This window comes from Rhinopithecus roxellana, chromosome 17 (assembly GCF_007565055.1).
Source record: "Rhinopithecus roxellana isolate Shanxi Qingling chromosome 17, ASM756505v1, whole genome shotgun sequence".
NCBI lineage: Eukaryota > Metazoa > Chordata > Mammalia > Primates > Cercopithecidae > Rhinopithecus > Rhinopithecus roxellana.
Genome location: NC_044565.1, coordinates 86,332,151 through 86,354,798, shown reverse-complemented (window position 1 = coordinate 86,354,798; position 22,648 = coordinate 86,332,151). Strand labels below are relative to the sequence as shown.

Here is a 22,648-nt window from a genome sequence, read left to right as displayed (position 1 = left end):
AGAAATATATCTAAAGATAAATTGTGTGTAGCCTAACCGTAGAGTGTAAGTTGTACAGTAATGCATGGTAATGTCCTAGGCCTTCACATTCACTCGCTACTAACATCCAGAGCAGCTTCTAGGCTTGCAAGTTCTATTCATGGCCAGTGCCCTGTACACGTGTGCCATCTTTTAATCCTTTCTACAGTGTATTTTAGGTATGTTTAGATAAGCACTACACAAATACCATTGTGTTACAGTTGCCTACAGTAACATCCTGTATAGGTTAGTAGCCTAGGAGCAATTGATTATACCATATAGCCTAGGTGTATGGTAGGCTCTACCATCTAGGTTTGTGTAAGTACACTGATATTTGCACAACGACAGAATTGCCTAACAATACATTTCTCAGATCCTGTTCCCACTGTTCAGTGAGGCATGACTGTATGTATGGTCTGTAAAATAGTTTTCAAGTTCTTTCTTTCACCTAAGTCCCTGATTGTGTATTATTATTAGGCACATTGTTTTATTGCCGTTTTCATCTTGGGAAATTATTTTGGAAGGGAAAAAAAATCACGTTTGTTAGAGATTGAGAATGCATAATAAATTAGATGCATTCATAAGTACTTGCTACTTCGGGGACGGAAAGTGTGTCCCACTAGCAGTAGGACCTTTATGTATAAAAGGTCAAGAATCAAGTAGTGTAACTGCCTGCTTGGAGATCTTCATAGCCTTGTAGGATGTTAGAGGTGGTTCATTTCTTAAAAGAAAATCAGTCTGATTTTTTTTTTCTCAATTCACTTCTCCACAATGGGGAAAAATAAGCCAATTGTGATGCTTTTGAATAATATTTTGATGTTGACATACTCCTCACCTCCATACTACTCAAAACACTAATTGCCATATTAAAGGTCTTGGAAGATGAAGAGTAACAATCTTTTTCTTTACGAAAAAGACATACTTGAGGGAAACTGAGGCCAGAGAAAAATATAAAATAAGGTTTTAAACAGAATTTTTTTTTTTTTTTTTTTTGAGATAGTCTCCCTCTTGTCGCCCAGGCTGGAGTGCAGTGACACAATCTCGGCTCACTGCAACCTCCGCCTCCCAGAGTCAAGTGATTCTCCTGCTTCAGCCTCCTGAGTAGCTGGGATTACAGGCGCCTGCCACCACACCCAGCTAATTTTTGTATTTTTAGTAGAGATGGGATTTCACCATGTTGGCCAGGCTGGTCTTGAACTCCTGACCTCCAGTGATCCGCCAGCCTCAGCCTCCCAAAGTGTTGGGTTTACAGGCGTGAGCCACTGCGCCTGGCCACAGGAAGTTTAATGATTGACAAAAGCATACTCATCTTGTATTGGTATGGGAACAAAGAAAAGAGTTCTGTCTTTGAACATTAGGGATTCAGGGGGTGACAGCACTCCCTTGGAATCTTGTGTGTTGGAATGCTGAGGTTGGAAGGCAAAGGGGAAAGAATATTGCCTGTTCAGAGTTCCCTAATTCCATATTGATGATACCTATTGGGAAACTTTAGTTCTTTTAGTAAGTGTAAGAGCATTGTGATTATGGTCGTGGATAGTTAACCATTTTCAATGTGTCTGGATTTCTTAATGCATTCAAGAGTTTGTTCATTAATTCAACCAATTATTGATTACCTACCAAGATACAGGATCTATTCTGAGCTTTGAGGGTATAGCAATAAGCAAGACACATGTTCTCCCCCTTGGGAGAGTACAGATAATAAGCACATAAATAAAGAACCCAGAATAGCCGTGGTATGAGGAAAATAAACAGGATAATGGCATAGAGAATGATGGAGATTTATGAGGGCTTTTTAAGGTTAGGTGACACTAAGAAAGGCTTAGAAGGTGAGATTTGAGCTGCAGAGATAAAAAATTTCCAAGCAACTTCAGGGCAAACCCCTGAGGCAGAAATGAGCTCTTTGTGTCAGAGAATCTAGTGTAAGACTAGTGAGAAAAACTAGTGGGAGAGTGGAGAGGTGGCCTCACCCACCCAGATCACTGGGGGTCTTTAACAGGTGATAGTAAAAATGTTTAGCATTTAAAAAAAATAAAAATATGGTTATTAAATAATTGTGATTTTGGAACTAAGATAGGTTTGGAAGATTCAGGGCTACTGAGAGGACTGATGTGAGATAAAGCTGAGAAATGTGCAGAGCAGGGTTAGAAGTATAGACTAACCTACCTGGAAGAGAGGGTTTCTAGATCATTGACACTTGGCTGTTTAACATTGCTGTTTACATTGTTTATGAGTAAGCCCTGATTTTCATCTGTTAATAAGTTGTAATTTTACTGTTTGCTGTTGTACCCAGTGCATCTCCATCGCAATGCAGTAACTGAAGTGATACTAAAACCTTTCACTTGAGGGCCATTTTTCATGGAAAAATACTTGGCTTAGTGGTTGGTTAAGTTAGGCTTTGAGGATATGCACAGAAAACTCTGGCTAGAAATTGATTTGAGAGCAATTGAAACATAATTAAGGGTGACTTCGAGCTGGTCTCTGGACATGTTCTAAACCAAGGTTAATTGAGACCGAAAATACGTAGATCTGGATTCTGAAAGATACAGAATGCAAAATTAAGGAATTTGAATTTTACCATTCCACTTTAATCCATGCTCTGCTATCCAGTTGCCCTTGCTTTTGGTAATTTATATTATGAAACCAAAAATGTTTTTATTAATTGTTGTTTCTAAAGTTGTTATTTTTCACCCGCTCTCGAATTAGAGCTTTAGGCTTTGGGAAGACAGCCATTGAAGGTTATTTGAACTGAGGGAAGGCACCGTGAAAGCGGTGTTAGAAAATTGGTGACAATATTTAAGATAGGTGGGAAGGAAAAATAGATGAATTATTTAGAAAGCTATTACAGTAGTTCTGAGAGAGATGAGTAGAGCCTCAACTAGTTCATTATTTGTTCATTCAGTGAAAATGGAATAGAATAGAAGGGAGGAATACAAGAGTATTTAAGAAGCATGCTTTCTTTAATTGGCTGTGAATCTGTTTGTATAGTTAGGTTACAAAGAGGTTGTATGAAAGACGAATTGATAGGACTTGGAAACCATGAATATAAAGACAAAGAAAAGAATAATAGTGCTTATTAAATCAGCTTCAGAGACTGCCAAAATGTAATTGCCATGAAAATTTGTATAAAATTGAATATTGCTCATAAATATAGATTATGGGTTGGGGCTTAAAAATTACTAGTTTTTAGTATTATAAAGCCATGTATTATATGATCATTTCTATTGGCATAGGAGCATGTATTAGAAATTTTAAGATTTTGAGTGACATATGGTTTAAATATTAGGTATCAGTTCTTAATATAAAGTCCAAGTTCCCAGGAAGTAAGTAGATGCTTCTAAAGACAAGAAAGTCTTGCCCGTCCATTCCCCACTTTCATTTTTGTCATTCTGAATAATTTCTGGTTAAGCCATTTCTTGTTTTTAAAAGTTGGGAATAAGTAGTATACTCCCTATGGATATGGTAAATTATGTTTCAGATTGGTTCCTCAGCAACTCAGTGTCAAATTTGTGTTTTGTTTTTTTGTTTTTTGTAATTTGCAAACTCTCAAGTCCTTTTTAAAATGAAGTAATGGATATACGTGGAACCACTGATAAATAACTACATGGAATAGTGTTTAGAAAACATGCTATTTTATGGCCGGGCGCGGTGGCTCAAGCCTGTAATCCCAGCACTTTGGGAGGCCGAGGCGGGCGGATCACAAGGTCAGGAGGTCGAGACCATCCTGGCTAACACAGTGAAACCCCGTCTCCACTTAAAAAATACAAAAAATTAGCCGGGCGAGATGGCGGGCGCCTGTAGTCCCAGCTACTCGGGAGGCTGAGGCAGGAGAATGGCGTGGACCCCGGAGGCGGAGCTTGCAGTGAGCTGAGATCCGGCCACTGCACTCCAGCCTGGGCGACAGAGCGAGACTCCATCTCAAAAAAAAAAAAAAAAAAAAAAGAAAACATGCTATTTTAGTGCTATGTTATTGTAAACTTAAAGGATTTGCCATATTACAAAAACATTTCTGAAAAGGAGCATGTTACCTAATGTCCATTAATTGGCTTTGTTTTATGTGTAGTTATTTTCTTTTAAAAAATCTAAAAACCAAAAAATGATGGTCTCACTTTTGTCCAGGTGGGTCTCAAACTTGGGACCTGAAGCGATCCTCCTGCCTGGGCCTCCCAAATGCTGGGATTACAGGACATAACCAACCATGCCTGGCAAGTGTTTGTTTGTTTGTTTGTTTGTTTTTGAGACAGAGTCTTACTCTGTTGCTCTGGCTGGAGTGCAGTGGCGTGATTATGGCTCACTATAGCCTTGACTTCCTGGGCGTAAGCAGTCCTCCCACTTGAGCCCCCCAAGTAGCTGGGACTACAGGTGCACACCCCCATGCTGGCTGTTTTTAAATTTTTTTTTAATTTAATTTTATTTTTAAAATTTACATTTATTTATATTTTGGAGACAGGATCTTGCTCTTTCACCCAGGCTGAAGTATAGTGGTGCAGTCTTGGCTCACTGCAGCCTCATTTTTCTGGGCTCAAGTGATCTTGCCGCCTCAACCTCCCAAGTAGCTGGGACCACAGGCACGTAATTTTTGTATTTCTTGTGGAGACAGGGTTTCGCCATGTTGCCCAAGCTGGCCTCAAACTCCTGAGCTCAAGCAGTCCTCTCAAAGTGCTGGGTTTACAGGCATGAGCCATGACGCCCTAGCCTAAATTTATTTTTATTTTTATTTTATTTTATTTTACTTTATTTTATTTTATTTTTGAGGTGGAGTCTTGCTCTGTAGCCCAGGCTGGAGTGCAGTGGCGCAATCTCAGCTCACTGCAACCTCCACCTCCTAGGTTCAAGCAGTTCTCCTGCCGCAGCCTCCCGAGTAGCTGGGACCCCAGGCATGCGCCACCACAGCCTGGCTAATTTTTGTATTCTTAGTAGAGACGGGGTTTCACCATGTTGGCCAGGCCGATCTTGAACTCCTGACCTCAGGTGACCCACCTCCCTCAGCCTCCCAAAGTGCTGGGATTACAGGTATGAGCCACTGCTCCCAGCCTTATTTTTATTTTTTTAAAGATGAGGTCTTACTATGTTGGCCTTGAACTCCTGGGCCCAAGCAATTCTCCCGCCTCGACCCCTGAAAGTGTTGAGATTACAGGTGTGAGCCACTGTGCTCTGCCAGTTACTTTCATAATATACCTTCAAGCAACTTATTTGAATAACTGCTGATTCAAAGCCTCAATTTAATGGTTCCTTTTTAAAGTACTTTGCTAGCCTAGGATAAAAGTATCAACTGAATGGCTATTTCTTGGTTCTTCCTGGAACCCCTAAATAAGTAGAAGTAAATGTTGCAGATATACTATACTTATGGTACATTCTTTGAGACTTTTTGTTCTTGTTTCTAAAGGGATCAGGTTCTGAGGATGACAGCACTAGGGATGGGAACTGTAATGGTAAAACTATAGTTAGTAGTGTTTGAATGAATGTGACCTTTGTGGATAGCTAGTGCAGTACATAGGTATGCAAAATGATGAGACCCAGCTTTACTGATGCTAAGATTTTCTCAAACTAATGCCATCATCCTTTTTAACCCCAAAGGAGGAGTTGATAATTTCATATTTAAGCTATTGATTTTTATGTTTCTTGGAATGATCATTGATTTTTAAGTTGCTTCCATCATGTGTTTCCATAACATTCTGTTCTTATCTCTTCATAGTATATATCATTCTATAAAAGGTAATGGTATGGTTACTGATTTCTGTTCTCCACCAGATGGTGTATTGCTTGAGGAAAGGTGCTATTAACTTTTTCCTTGAGGAGATGGACTGTATGCATTGTATCTGCATTGCAGTGCCTTAGATGTGATAGGCACTCAGTTTGTTGAATGAGTAAGATGGCTGATCTTCATATTCTGTATAGTTCTAGAATTACTGTAGTATTTTCTCACGATAAAAATCCCAAATCATATGAAAGCATTTATTTATTTATATATACAAGTTAAAAATTCCAAACGGTACTACAAGAATATACAGAAAAGTAACTCTTTCTAGCTGTTACCCAGATTTCCACAGATTGTCTTCTGTAGATCCACCCTCTGTTAGTAGTTTCTTGAATATCTGTTTAGAGATAATCTGTGGAAAAATATTTATACATGTATATCTTTTTCACTTAATTTTCCACAAAAACAGATGCAGAGGACTCTGGGGATGTACCATATTTTATTTAATCAGTCCCTTATTGATGGTTATTTAGGTTGATACTTAATTTTTTTCTCTTACAAATAATATTTCTGTGAACACCCTTGTATATACTTCTTTGGGAATACATGCCATTATATATGTTGTAGGATAAATCTGTGCAAGTAGAATTATTGGTTCAAAGGATATTTGCATTTAAAATGTTGGTAGCTAATGCAAGTGTCATTCAAAGAATTGTTCCAACATTTATTCCCACTAACCTGTTAAGGTACCTTTTCCCTTATATCTTTACGAACACAGCATATTAGTGAACTAATACATTGTTTAGCAAATTGTTCTTTTAATTTACATTTGAGTCATTTTTCATAGACTTAGGTGTCAGTTTTTTTCTGATCACAGCTTTTGCCTATTCTTTTGGGTTTTTGGTCTCACGTGTAGACTCACTTAATCTGCATTGTAAGGTAACTAGCCTTTTGTCATATGTCTTGAAAACTTTTTATTTGTTATTTGTATTTTGACCATGTGGTATATTTTTCTGTTTAGACATTTTTATGTAGTCAGATTTATCATTTTCTTTTGTGGCTTTGAGTCATAAAAGTCAAAAAAGTAATTGAGTTTTATGTAGTTCTTAGAAAATCCTTCTTGAGGATCATAAAAATTTTCCCCCATGTTTACTCCTAGTGAGTACTTTTATACATTTTATGATTTCATTTTAACATTTAATTATTTGATTTATCTGCAGTTTGTTCTAGAAAGTGAAGTAGTGAAATAATTTTATACTTCAAGATTATTTCCCATTTGTTCCAATACCTTTTATTTTGAATTATCCTTCTTAACCACTTTGAAGTACCATTTTTGTCATATTCTTGTAGTATGGGTGAAATATTTCCTCTGCTTTTCCATTTATCTGTCAGATCACACAGAAGTATCAGATTGTTGTGCTATAATTTTATGTGTGTGTAATTTTCTACCTCATCTTAAAATTTTTTTATCTTGTCCCCTCTCCCTCTGTTGGAGTTTTAGTAGGTTGCATTACATTTATGGATTAATTTTGGGGAGAATCGAAATACTTTCAGTGTTAATATTGTGTATTTTTCCATAAACACATGGTTTTTATTAACATGTATTTAAAAAATTAGCATATAATTAGGTGAACTAGAGACTTTTAAAAATAAATATTCTAGCCTCCTTGAAACATACTGAATTATACAGGTATTTGGCTCTCTCTTTTCAGTTGATAATTGACTGAGAAAGAAAGCTAAGTCTTCCTGCTTTTTCATTTCAAAAAAAAAATTGTGTTGCGAATGAAAAAAATATTCTCTGTACTCCTGTAGTAGGAGCTATAGCTGCCAAATACTGCATTTTTTTTAAAAAGCAGTCTCTTTACATAGGTGGCCCTCTACTTTTCTTTTCTTTTTTTTTTTTTTTTTTTGAGACGGAGTCTAGCTCTGTCGCCCAGGCTGGAGTGCAGTGGCGCGATCTCGGCTCGCTGCAAGCTCCGCCTCCTGGGTTTACGCCATTCTCCTGCCTCAGCCTCCCGAGTAGCTGGGACTACAGGCGCCCGCCTCGTCGCCCGGCTAGTTTTTTGTATATTTTAGTAGAGACGGGGTTTCACCGTGTAGACCAGGATGGTCTCGATCTCCTGACCTCGTGATCCACCCGTCTCGGCCTCCCAAAGTGCTGGGATTACAGGCTTGAGCCACCGCGCCTGGCCTTTTTTTCTTTTTTTTTTTTTCTTTTTTTTTTTTTTTTTTTTTTTTTGAGACGGAGTCTCGCTCTGTCGCCCAAGCTGGAGTGCAGTGGCCGGTTCTCAGCTCACTGCAAGCTCCGCCTCCCGGGTTATGCCATTCTCCTGCCTCGGCCTTCGAGTAGCTGGGACTACAGGCGCCCGCCACCTTGCCCGGCTAGATTTTTGTATTTTTTAGTAGAGACGGGGTTTCACCGTGTTAGCCAGGATGGTCTCGATCTCCTGACCTCGTGATCCGCCCGTCTCGGCCTCCCAAAGTGCTGGGATTACAGGCTTGAGCCACCGCGCCCGGCCCTACTTTTCAAAAATGATTATTTCTTTAATAGCTTGTTCTTTTCATTGATGGAATTGTTACCACAGATACAGAAAGTTTGTAAAGTTTTGTTGTTCAAGAGTTTGGAGTTGCTGCTTATATTGGTGGTCTCTTAGAAGTTCAATATTAAGAAAAAAATTAATATGTTCCTTTTTTTTTTTTTTTTAAACTAGGCCTAGGGCTGAGTTAGAGGACAAGAAAGATGGATAGAGGTTGTACTTATGAGAGGTACAGGTAGCAGATTAAGGAAAAAATACAAGCCCCTAGTTATAAAGAATCTTCTGCTCTTAAAACCAGAGGAGTTTTGTGATTGGCCTTACGGGACATATTTACAGATCTCTGAACTGCTTTTGTGGAAAGAGAGAAGCTTGCTTAAGGATTCCAGGTCTGCCTACATGTTCTTTCTCCCCAACTTTGTAGGTTGATTTGTAAACTCGCCTAATTGGAAGGTGCCATTATTAAGTTCATTTATCTCAGTGCCCTGGCAACCCTAGATGAAGGTGACCTATGACCTAAAAGCATGACAACTTTTTTTGTTTTTAAGGTACTAGAGGTTTTGATCTCAGAAAATAAGGGAATTTACTTTTATTTATTCTTTTCTTTTCTGAAGAGGTTACCAAAGATGCTTGTATCTGTGATATAAATCCCTTTCATAAATATTGTCTTTAGAATTTCTCAGTCTCAGTTCATCAACATCATTGTTAAATTATGGAAAGTTTTATTTTACCAAATTCTGATATTTTAATTTTGTGTAAAAACCAAATTTTATGTAAAATAACTTGATAAAAACTGCATAGGTGAATTATTGAAAATCAGAATATGGAAGATCAAGTAAGTATTTCATTATATTTTGTAGGCCGTCTGTACTACACACAGATCGACCATAAGGATTAGGGCTATAAGATACCACTTTTGAACAAGGACTGAGAAACTGCCACCTACAGCATACCTTCTCATTTACCCTCTCTTGTTCCCTTATTAAAATTTTGTTAATGAAACATGTTGTGGGGCTATGGTTAAGTTTAACATTGATAGAATCAAACGTATATATTTTAATGGACTACTAAAAGAGTTGAGGGTAAAACTGTGGTTAAAATGGCTTCAATACAGTAGAATTAGTATCAAGCATCCAGCTAATGTTCACATTTCCATTTATTTATTTAGAGATGGAGTTTCGCTCTTGTCACCCAGGCTGGAGTGCAGTGGTGTAATTTTGGCTCACTGCAACCTTCACCTCCTGGGTTTAAGTGATTCTCCTGCCTCAGTCTCCGAGTAGCTGTGATTATAGGCACCCAAAACTACACCTGGCTAATTTTTGTATTTTTAGTAGAGAATGGGTTTTCACCATATTGGGCAGGCTGGTCTCGAACTCCTGACCTCAGGTGATTCACCTGTCTCGTTCCCCCAAAGTGCTGGTGTGAGCTTTACTGAATGTCATAAATGGTCTTTTTTTTTTAAACAGTTAGAATCAGAATTCAAGTAAGGTCCACATATTACAGTAGATCAATTTGATTTATTAGTCTTTTAATCTGTTGACAGGTTCTCCCTTGCTTGTGGTGTCTCTCTCTCTCTCTGCAATTTATTTGTTGAAGAATGCCCATATACTTTTTTCATTTTAATGTTTTTTTTTTTTTTTTTTTTTTTTTTTTTTTGAGGCATAGTCTCGCTCTGTCGCCCGGACTGGAGTGCAGTGGCCGGATCTCAGCTCACTGCAAGCTCCGCCTCCCGGGTTTGTGCCATTCTCCCGCCTCAGCCTCCCGAGTAGCTGGGACTACAGGCGCCCGCCACCTCACCCGGCTAGTTTTTGTATTTTTAGTAGAGATGGGGTTTCACTGTGTTAGCCAGGATGGTCTCGATCTCCTGACCTCGTGATCCGCCCGTCTCGGCCTCCCAAAGTGCTGGGATTACAGGCTTGAGCCACTGCGCCCGGCCTAATGTTTTTATTAAGATACAATTTACCTGCAGTAAAATGCACAGATCTTAAGTTTTAACAGTTTTACATTTTGACAAATGGATACATTTATTTAATCCACATCCCTGACAAGATATACAACATTTCTATCATCCTAGAAAGATCTCTTGGGTCCTTAGCAGTCAGTCCTTCAATTCTTTGCTCTGGTTCCTACCTCCTACACCAATCCCAAACAACTACTGTTTTGATTTCTTTCATCATAGATGAGTTTTACGTATTTTAAAGCATCAATCTGTATGAATGGAATCATACATTTTGTGCTTGGCTACTTGCATTCAGCATGATGCTTTTAAGACTTACTAATGATGCTGCAGGTATTACTAATTTGTTCCTTTTTACTGCTGAGTGGTATTCCACACTAAGAATATAGCACAGTTTAATTATTTATTCACTTGTTGGGCGTTTGGATTATATTTTTTGGTTACCATGAACAAAAGAATGCTGTGAACATTCTTACATAGACATTTTTGTATGCATATATTTTCATTTCTCTTAGGTAAATACTTGAGAGTAGAATTGCTGAGTCATGGGGTAACTATATATTTAACTTTATAAGAAGTTGCTTAACTGTTCCCCCAACCACTTCCACCAGCAATGTGTGAGAATTCTAGTGGCTCTACATTTGCACCAACATTTGATATTGTCAGTTTTTTGAATTCTAACCATTTTAGTGGTTATGTAGTGGTTCCTCATTGTGATCTTAATTTAGATTTCCCTAGTGACTAATGAATTGGAGGACTTTTACATGTCCTTTATGTGCTATGTTTTCTTTGGTGAAGTGTCTGTTCAAGTAATTTGCCCATTCTTAAATTGGGTTGTATGCCTTTTTTCCTACATATTTGTAAGAGTTATCTCTATATATTATGGATACAAATCTTTGGTCTGATACATGTGTTGTGAATATATTCTGCTAGTCTATAGCTTGCCTATTAATTTTATCGATCGTTTCTTTGGATGAGTATAAGTTTTTAATTTTGAGAAGTCATAATTACTTTTTCTTTCATGGTTAGTGCTTTCTTTGTGATGTCTAAGACATTTTTGCCTACTTCCAAGATTGTGAAGACACTTTGTTTTCTTCTAGAAGTTTGATAGTTTTAGCTTTTGTTTGTCTTGATCCATTTTGAGGTACTTTTTGTCTATGGTATGAGTTACCGTAGATCCAGATTTGTTTTTTTTCCATGCATATAATATCCAGTTTTCCCAGCAGAGTTTTTTGAAAATATTTTTCTTTTTCTATTGAATTGCTTTGATGCCTTTGGGAAAAAAAAATTGACCATATGAAGTGTGTCTATTTATATACATGTATTTTGTGTTACTGATTGTTCTATCCTTATGCCATTACTTGATTATTGTAGCTTTATAGCAAGTCATAAATTAAGTAGTGTGACTGCAAGTTTGATCTTTTTTCAGAATTGTTTTGTGTTTTCTAGGTATCTAGTATTTTCTGCATAAATTTCAGAATCAGCTTGTTCATTTCTATAAAATTCCTGTTACGAATTTGATTGGGATTGCATTGAATCTTTAACTTAGTAGGGGGGAATAAGTGACATCTTAGGATTTGAGATTTTACACTACTTCAAAGGTAACAAGTTAGCCTGTTACATAGTTTCATGGATGCTGACAGAGGATGTAAGATGCCTGGGTCAGAGGCAGAGGACCTTTATTACTCACAGCAGTGACAATAGCCAGAATATTAGCATTTTCTTGTGCTAGTTCCCTCAGCCCCATTTCACATGGAGCAACACTGAGATGGCTGAGTGAGATCTGCAGCTGTAGCAGGTTGTATTATAGGACAGAAATCTTAAGCTTAGGGAAACAAATCTTTTGTGTCACACAATAAACATGGCTGCTTGTTGCTGAAGAAGAAGAAACTATCTGTTTTCCGAGGCTGTTCACAATACAAACATTTTTAAAAGATAGGAACATAGGGAAGATGTGTAAAAACATAATATACTCATAGAGAACTGCTTCCTGACACTCAACAATATTAACATCTTTCAACCCATGAATGTGCTATCGCTGTTGTTTAGATCATCTGTAATTTCTCAGCAGTGTTTTTCAGTATAGCAATTTTGTGCACCTCTTGTTAAATTTATGCCTAAATATTTTATGTTTTTTTGTTATAGTAAATGATATTTAGAAAATATTTTCATTTTCCATTTGTTGCTACTATATGGAAATAGAGTTAAGTTTTGTATACTGTCTTTGCATCTATCCTATATCCTTGTAAATTCACTACCAGGTTTGGTAGGGTTATTTTATTTTGAATCCTTAGGATTTTCCAATTACACAGTCCTGTTGTCTGTAAGTTAAGATAGTTTTACTTTTCTCTTCAGATCTTTATGAGAAGCCTGGTAGATTGCTCGTTTTACGCAGAATCTTGAGCGAATGCATTAGTCTTTCATCTTTAAGTATGATGTTAGCTGTGTATTTTTTCGTAGATATCCTGACTCTTAGGTTGAGAAAGCTTCCTACTATTCCTAGTTTGCTGATAATTTTTATGATAACAGGTGTTGAAGTTTGTCAGATAAATTTTTGACATTTGTTGAGATGATCATCTGGTTTTTCTTTTTCGGGCTGTTGTTACTATAGTGAATTTCATTATTTGATTTTATAAAATTTTTTAATTTTTTAATTTTTAATTTTATTTATTTATTTTTTTTTGAGACAGAGTCTCGCTCTGTTGCCTGGGCTGGAGTGCAGTGGCATGATCTTGGCTCACTGCAACCTCTGCCTCCTGGTTTCAAGCGTTTCTCATGCCTCAGCCTCCCGAGTCGCTGGGACTACAGGTGCACGCCACCACACCTGGGTAATTTTTGTATTTTTGGTGGAGACAGGGTCTTACCATGTTGCCCAGGCTGGTCTCAAACTCTTGGCCTCAAGTGATCTGCCCGCCTCGGCCTCCCACAGTGCTGGGACTACGGGCAGGAGCCACTGAGCATGGCCTATTGTTTGATTTTGAATGTTAAATCAATCTTACCTTCCTGGAATTAAACCCCATTTGGTGATTATTATACTTTTTATGAGTTGCTGGGTTCAATCTGCTACTATTTTATTGAAGATTTTTTGCATGTGTGGTTATGAGGAATAATGTTATATAAATTAATTTTAATTTTCTTGTAATGTTCTTCTCTGGTTTTGGTATTAATGCATAAATCTATAAAAATTTTGGGGAAGCGTTTGCTTTTCCTTTATATGCTGAAAGAGTTTGTGTAAGGTTGGTACTATTGATTAGATGTTTTATAAAATTCACTAATGATTATGTGCTCCATCTGTGCTTGGAATTTTCTTCGTGGAGGTTTTAAATTACAGGTATAGTCATATAGGGCTATTCTGATTTTTGATTTCTGCTTGTGTCAGTTTTGGTAATTTGTGTCTTTCAAGGAATGCATCTATTTCATTTTGATGACTGGGTATAAAGAAACTTGTCTATTTCATTTTGATAAGTAGACATCAAGGAAGTTGTCTGCTCATCTAAGTTGTCTAATTTATTGCCATGAATTTGTGCATAATGTTCTCTTATGTTTTTAGGACCTACAGTAATAGTCCCTCTTTTATTTTCAATACTTGCTTCCTCTCTCTGTCTCTCTTGATCATTTTAGGTGATTATCAATTCTGTTGCTCTTTTCAGGGAAGCAACTTTTTGTTTTATTGATTTTTTAAAATCTGTTTTCTATCATTGGTTTCTGCTCTTTACTACTTATTTTCTTTTACCTGTTTGGATTTAACTTGCTCTTTTAAAGTGGAAGCTTTACACTTTGATTTTAAGCCTTTTTTCTAAAAGCATTTAAAAGCTATAGATTTCTCTCTAAGCATTACTTAAGACCACTTTATCTTTTTTTTTTTTTAATTTCTTCAGTCTTTTTTTTAAGAGACAGGGTCTTACTGTGTTATCCAGGTGGGAGTGCAGTGGCATGATCATGACATGTTACAGCCTCAAACTCCTGGGCTTGAGTGATCCTCCCACTTCAGCATCCTGAGTTGCTAGAACTAAAAGTGTGTACCACTACACTGGCTAATTTTTAAGTTTTCTGTACAGATAGGGTCTCACTCTGTTGTCCAAACTGGTGTCCAACTCCTGACCTCAAGTGATCCTCCCACTTTGACCTCCCAAACTGCTGGGGTTATAGGCATGAGCTACCATGCCTGGCCACTGTTGCTTTTTTTTTTTTTTTTTTTTTTTTGAGATGGAGTCTTGCTCCATCATCCAGGCTGGAGTGCAGTGACGTGATCTCGGCTTACTGCAACCTCCGCTTCCCGGGTTCAAGCAATTCTCCTGCCTCAGCCTCCTGAGTAGCTGGGATTACAGGCACGCACCACCATGCTCAGCTAATTTTTGTATTTTTAGTAGAGATGGGGTTTCACATGTTGGTCAGGCTGGTGTCGAACTTCTGACCTCGTGAGCCACTGCACCTGGCCCACTGTTACTTTTTAAAGGGACTGCAATTATAGGTATTTTAACTCCTTGATTGTCTCTCAGCACTGAGGCACTGTTCCTTTTTTCACTTGGCGCTTTTCCCATGCTGTGTTTCAGTTTGGATAATTTCTGTTGATCTTTCTTTAAGTTTGTTTATCAATAAATCTTTTTTTCTGTATTGTCTAATCTGTCTTTAAGTTGATCTAGTGATTTTTTTTTCAGTTAATATAATTTACAGTTCTAGCATCTCCATTTGGTCCTTTAGTCTATATTTCTCCACCAAGATTCCCTGTCTACTCTATATGTCTCTTTCTGTACTTAATAACTTAATAGCTATTTTAATTTTCATTTTAATAATTTGCTAATCCAGGCCAGGTGTGGAAGTTCACACTTGTAATTCCAGCACTTTGGAAGGCTGAGGCTGGCAGATCACTTGAGGTCAGGAATTTGAGACCAGCCTGGCCAACATGGTGAAACCCCGTCTCTACTAAAAATACAAAAATTAGCTGGGTGTGATGGCGGACACCTGTAATCCCGGTTACTCAGAGGCTGAGGCAGGAGAATTGCTTGAACCTGGGAGGTGGAGGTTGCAGTGAGCCAAGATAGCCCCACTGTACTCCAGCCTGAGTGACAGAGTGAGACTCCACCTCAAAAAAAAAAAAAAAAAAAAAGCAAACCCAACATCTACGTTATTTGTTTGTTTATATTTGCTATTCTTTCTTATTTATGGTCGTATTTTCTTGCTGCTTTACATGTCCAGTAGTTTTTTATTTTATACTGTATGTCATGGATTCGGTGGTTTTAACTTTGTTCTGGCAGGCAGTTAATTTGCTGGAAAATCATTTTGACCCTTTCAAGTTTTGGTTGTAAAGTGAGGGTGAGTCTAGAGGCGGGGGTCTGCAGACTTACAGGGCCAGTTAGAGTAAATATTTTAGGCTTGTGGGCCATACAGCCTTTGTCTAAACTGTTCATCTCTGTTTTTATTGTGCAAAAGTAGCTATAGACAGTACAGAAGTGAATGGGTGTGGCTGTGTTTCAATACAATGTGGGCTCATGAGCCATGGCTTGCTGACTCTTGGTCTAGAGTGTCCTTTAGGCTTAGAGTAGTCCTGCTTGAGGTGTTTAGTGAGATCTTTCCTCTCTGCCTGGTCAGAATTTTTAGGTCAGGTCTTCCAGCACTTTCTGACCTTTGATGTAATCCAGTTAGCTTGCAGATCTACTATAGGTTTCTTGGCTAGGCTTTGCCGAGTCTTGTGCTGTGCACATGCAGCGTAGTATTCACCCAGAGGTTTAAGAGGAACCCCTATCCAGATTTCTGGAGCTCCTTTTCTGTGAAGCTTTTCTTTGTATGTTACCCTGTCCCACAAATTCCAGACAACTCCTCAGCCTCGTCAGCTTAGCAAGAGTTTGCAGTGTTCTTGGGCTTCTCTCTGTACTGTAGACCAGATTGTGCCTTCAGACAGAAAGCAGGGTAGTCATCTCGCAGGTTTTCCTTTCCTCAGGATTCACACTGCTGTCCTGCCTCTTGTCCAGTGTCTTGAGATAGTTGCTTCCAGTATTTTGCCCATATTTTTAGTTGCTTATATTGGAAGAATTAGTCTGTTGTAATTAATCTCATAGCCAGAAGCAGAAGTTCTATGGTTTTAAAATGCAGGTTTTTTCTAGTATTATAATTAGATATGATTTAAATGCCTGTGTTTTCTCATATGTGAAACGGGGTAAGAGTAGTACCTACCTTACAAGGTAGTTTTGAGAACTGAATGAACTTCTGAATCATATGTGCCGGCTCAGCACAGTACCTGTCCCACATTAATGTTTCTATAAATGTTGTTATATTGTAGAATAGAAGCAATTGATCAATGAAATATTTGTGCTAATTGCAAGGTATTTACTGGGTGACAATTTATCCTTGTTTGAGGTGAACAGACTTGAGGGGCTGATACAGTGGGAAGGATTGTACCAGTTGCACTCGTACATAAACACATTCTTCAGATGAAGCACATCTTATGCTTTGAGGAAGCCTAGCTAAAAAATAATAGTAATAAAGCACAAAGACTTGGGAATTAGATGTTTTGAATTCTGACCCTCTGGCCTCCTAGCTCTGTGACTTAGGGCAGGTTGTTACTTCTTTTTTCTTTTCCTCTCCCTCCTTCACAACATTTTGAGGTAGGTACTATTATTATCCTTACTTTACAAATTTCGTGAGGCACAGAAAGGCTAAGAGTTACACCATTGTAAGTGATGGATTTGTGATTTGAACTTAGGCAATTCAATTTCATGACCCATGATTGCTTTATTAGGAGTCTGAGCTGTATTCTTGAAGGCCCAGAAGATAACTATTCTGGTTTTTTTTTTTTTTTTTTTTTTGAGAGCTTTTAGAAATGTAGTACTTGTTTTATGGCTAACTCTGGATTTAATCCCATTTTACAAAATGAAGATTTTTCTTTTTTTCTTAAACATAATGAATCTTTGAAATACCAATTTGAAAACTTTTTTACTTAGAAAAATTCCAGGAATATAGTTTTTATTATAAGAGATTATTGTGCTAGGTAGGAATAAGAGTACAGTATATTAAAAAAAACTTCAAAATTATGGCACAAATTTAGATGTAGTTTGTTTTCCCACTAGTTTTAAAAATAAGACATGTTTCCAGTTCACTTTCCAGATAGACAAGCCTCTGAATTAATGGCTTTTAACTATATTGTCTAGATAAAAAAGGCAACCATTTTGTTCAGAATTGGTTAACTCTTATTTAGATGGAGCAGCTGTGTAATTATTTGGTTTTACTCTTTGTCCCTCAAATTTCAGTTTTATACAAGCTAATAATTCGTTATTTTAGCTGAAGGGAACTTTCCTTCATTTTACAAATGAGAAACTGTAATTTAAGATCACATAGCAAGTAATCTTTTAAAAATGTGTACACATATATATGCACTTTATTTAAAAATCTTATAAGCCATTATGTTACTCCTTTGACTGGATAGCCCATCCTACCTATTGCTCTAGGTTGGAGGAAACCCTTTTAAACACACATCATAAATTTCCTGTCATCACCCTCATCTAAGAATCCTTTAAATATGACATCATGCCCAGTATATATTTATCTAAAATATATAGGGCCTTGTGAAGTTAGCTCTCCTAATTCATTAAGGGTAATACGCTTGGAAGATAAGTCCATATTCATGCTAGCTACATCTCTTGGACTTTGTATCTATTTTGATCAGCCTTGTCTAGCTTGTCCATCCAGATGAAATTGTCTAAATTTGTTAGGTTCTCTCTGTTCAAGGAATATTACCTTCCAGTCATCTCTCAGGCTCTTTCAAATTGTCTGATGGTAGAGGCCTTTAGTGTAAACTGTAGAAGATCTTTAGCTTAGTGAAGAGGAGGCCTGCCCCTCTACACCTGTGGGTATATCTTGTCAGGTGGGACGAGAGACTGAGAAAAGAAATAAGACACAGAGACAAAGTATAGAGAAACAACAGTGGACCCAGGAGACCGGTACTCAGCATACCAAGGACCTGCACCGGCACCGGTCTCTGAGTTCCCTCAGTTTTTATTGATTATTTTCATTATCTCAGCAAGAGGAATGCGGTAGGAGAGCAGGGTGATAATAGGAGACGGTCAGCAAGAAAACATGTGAGCAAAAGAATCTGTGTTATAATTAAATTCAAGGGGAGGTGCTATGCCTGGATGTGCACGTAGGCCAGATTATGTTTCTCTCCACCAAACATCTCAGTGGAGGTCAGTTTTTCTCCTATCTCTGAATTGAACAAATGTACAGTCGGGTTTTATACCGAGACATTCAGTTCCCAGGGGCAGGCAAGAGACAGTGGCCTTCCTCTATTTCAACTGCAAGAGGCTTTCCTCTTTAATCCACCTCAGCACAGACCCTTTATGGGTGTCGGGCTGGGGGACAGTCAGGTCTTTCTCATCCCATGAGGCCATATTTCAGACTATGACATGGGGAGAAACCTTGGACAATACCCGGTTTTCCAAGACAGAGGTCCCTGTGGCTTTTCGCAGTGCATTGTGCCCCTGGTTTATTGAGACTAGAGAATGGTGATGACTTTTGCCAAGCATACTCCTTGTAAACATTTTGTTAACAAGGCATGTCCTGCACAGCCCTAGGTCCCTTAAACCTTGATTCCATACAACACATGTTTCTGTGAGCACAAGGTAGGGGCAAAGTGCCTGGGGCAAAGTTACAAATTAACAGCATTTATGCAAAGCAGTTTTTCAGCTGCAGGTCAAAATGGAATTTCTTGTGTCTTCCCTTTCTACGTGGACACAGTAACAGTCTGATCTTTCTTTCTTTTCCCTACAGCTTAGGGTCTCCCAACTGCAGGTTCAAGATGACATTGTACAAAGTTAATATTACCAATACAGAGTGTGTTAGTTAGCTTGGGCTGCCATAACAAAATACCATAGGCTGGGTGGCTGAACAGAAATTTACTTCTCACAGTTCTGGAGGCTGGTGAGTCTAAGATCAAGGTGCTGGCAAGGTAGATTTCTTTCTGAGGCCTCTTCTCCTGGCTTATAGGTGACCACCATCTCACTGTGTGCTCGCATGACCTCTTACGTGTGCCTGGGGAGACAGGGAGCACGACAGCAAACTCTCTAGTGTCTCTTCCTATAAAGGCACTAATCCCCTCCGCCCAGGGCCCTCCCACGCCCCCCGCCCCGACTGCATTTAACCCTAATCACCTCCCAAAGTCCCCATCTTCAGGTACTGTCACATTCGGGGTTGGGGCTTTAACATGGGTTTTGGAGGAGATATATATTGGAAGTTTTGGAGGAGAGATTCAGTTCTGTAACATACAGTGATTAAGGAAATGGGCTCTGGAATTGAATTGCCTTAGTCTCTAACTAGTTGTGTATACAAATAACAAGTAGCCCTCACTTAGGTTAATTTTAAATTTTAATTTTAAATAACACCAATAATAGTGTCGTCCTAAAGGCAGTTAATTATTATTATTATTTTTTGTATTTTGGACTCTGGCATTTGGACCTTGGCACAGGACTAATGTCTTCAAAGAACGGTACAATGACTGTAACAACTTAGAATGTAAGAGAAAATGCGTAATTCTTTAAAAGTGTTTTTCTAAATTGAACATATGCCAGTAACAAAAGATTAAACATTTGTAGTTGTTAATTTTATTCAAATTCAGCTTTTTATTTTTGGCTTGACTAGAACAAGACAATTTACCTATATGAAAACCTGAGTGAAAGCTTTGGATGTGATACGTTAAGTAGAACAGTATTTTAAAGCCACTTTGATTCATAAGTTTCTTTAACATAAACAGGTTGTATTGCGTCTTGAAAAATGATAGGGTCTGGATAACATTTAATTAACTTTATAATATATATGATGATTTAACCTGAATTAATGGCACTACTTTTTCTGACTTTCTTTTGATCTTGGCCCTTTCTCTGTAAAGTTTTTTGTTAACTTATTACAAACTGAACCCTGGCTTGCTCCTCTGATCTTTAGTCTCCTTTCAGTCTGTCTTTATTTCTTCTGCTGAGGTTATATTCTATTTGTTTTTCAGATGAGACCCTTTTTGCTCTTCCTGCTGCATCTGAGCCTGTGATACGCTCCTCTGCAGGCAAGTTCTTTTCTGCCAGTCTTTTATCCTCTCTGTATTCTAACTTTAACTTTTTAGTGTGTTAACTCTATGCAGAGTAGCTTGGATTTACTCAAAATTAGCATGGTTCCAAGAATGTTTGTCTACTGGAAAAGTTGAAATTTGCATTTTATATGGTATGCCCAAGGAAAAAATGAGCAAAATCTGATGAACACTTGGAAGTACATAAGGAATTCTTGGACCCTTGAATTACATTTACATATTTACAATTCCCTTTCTCCAAATATAGTTTGAGTATAGCCAGAAAGACTTTCCTGTAAATAAATACCAGTCTATGGCATTTAATTACCCAGTGCCCCTTCTTTCCTATACTGTCACTCAAACTCTTTTCGCAGATATTCTTCTCTAAAACTAGCTCTTAGTATCTTAGTTAATAACATTTGAGATTTACTCAGACTTGATTTGTCTTTGCATAGCATATAATTGCCTCTGTAGACATGCATATGTTATATTTACAGTAGCTTAATATTTTCAGTAATGATTCAAGTCTACTCTATTGTTACTTATTAATTGCTATTAACATTTCATTTTAGTAAACAGTAAGTCTTTACTAACACTATTTTGAATCTGTCATAAAACTTGCATTAACTCTGAGAACACTGGCATTCTCTAACTTTCCTTTCTGTCCATGGTCACAGAAAATATTATGGACTTGAAGGAGCAGCCAGGTAACACTATTTCGGCTGGTCAAGAGGATTTCCCATCTGTCCTGCTTGAAACTGCTGCTTCTCTTCCTTCTCTGTCTCCTCTCTCAGCTGCTTCTTTTAAAGAACATGAATACCTTGGTAATTTGTCAACAGTATTACCCACCGAAGGAACACTTCAAGAAACTGTCAGTGAAGCTTCTAAAGAGTTCTCAGAGAAGGCAAAAACTCCACTTGTAGATAGAGATTTAACAGAGTTTTCAGAATTAGAATACTCAGAAATGAGATCATCATTCAGTGTCTCTCCAAAAGCAGAATCTGCCATAATAGTAGCAAATCCTAGGGAAGAAATAATCGTGAAAAATAAAGAAGAAGAGAATTTAGTTAGTAATAACATCCTTCATAATCAACAAGAGTTGCCTGTAACTCTTACTAAATTGGTTAAAGAAGAGGATGAAGTTATGTCTTTAGAAAAAGCAAAAGACAGTTTTAATGAAAAGAGAATTTCAGTGGAAGCTCCTATGAGGGAGGAATATGCAGACTTCAAACCATTTGAGCGAGTATGGGAAGTGAAAGATAGTAAGGAAGATAGTGATGTGTTGGCTGCTGGAGGTAAAATCGAGAGCAAGTTGGAAAGTAAAGTGGATAAAAAAGGTTTTGCAGATAGCCTTGAGCAAACTAATCACGAAAAAGATAGTGAGAGTAGTAGTGATGATACTTCTTTCCCCAGTACGCCAGAAGCTATAAAGGATCGTTCAGGAGCATATATCACATGTGCTCCCTTTAACCCAGCAGCAACTGAGAGCATTGCAACAAACATTTTTCCTTTGTTAGGAGATCATACTTCAGAAAATAAGACCGATGAAAAAAAAATAGAAGAAAAGAAGGCCCAAATAGTAACAGAGAAGAATACTAGCACCAAAACATCGAACCCTTTTCTTGTAGCAGCACAGGATTCTGAGACAGATTATGTCACAACAGATAATTTAGGAAAGGTGACTGAGGAAGTAGTGGCAAACATGCCTGAAGGCCTGACTCCAGATTTAGTACAGGAAGCATGTGAAAGTGAATTGAATGAAGTTACTGGTACAAAGATTGCTTATGAAACAAAAATGGACTTGGTTCAAACATCAGAAGTTATGCAAGAGTCCCTCTATCCTGCAGCACAGCTTTGCCCATCATTTGAAGAATCAGAAGCTACTCCTTCACCAGTTTTGCCTGACATTGTTATGGAAGCACCATTGAATGCAGTTCCTAGTGCTGGTGCTTCGGCGGTACAGCCCAGCTCCTCACCATTAGAAGCTTCTTCAGTTAATTATGAAAGCATAATACATGAGCCTGAAAACCCCCCACCATACGAAGAGGCCATGAGTGTATCACTGAAAAAAGTATCAGGAATAAAGGAAGAAATTAAAGAGCCTGAAAGCATTAATGCAGCTGTTCAAGAAACTGAAGCTCCTTATATATCTATTGCATGTGATTTAATTAAAGAAACAAAGCTTTCTGCTGAACCAACTCCAGATTTCTCTGATTATTCAGAAATGGCAAAAGTTGAACAGCCAGTGCCTGATCATTCTGAGCTAGTTGAAGATTCTTCACCTGATTCTGAACCAGTTGACTTATTTAGTGATGATTCAATACCTGACGTTCCACAAAAACAAGATGAAGCTGTGATGCTTGTGAAAGAAAATCTCCCTGAAACTTCATTTGAGTCAATGA

General features: G+C 37.9%; 1 protein-coding gene across 1 annotated transcript in view; it reads left to right on the top strand.

The window, feature by feature from the left end:
• The window catches only part of RTN4 (reticulon 4), an 81,239-nt gene that overhangs the window by 2,239 nt on the left and 56,352 nt on the right, over window positions 1-22,648 (top strand). The window contains 2 exon segments of the mRNA XM_030921644.1: window positions 20,190-20,246; window positions 20,924-22,647. Of these exon segments, the coding sequence (XP_030777504.1) occupies window positions 20,190-20,246; window positions 20,924-22,647 (1,781 nt within the window).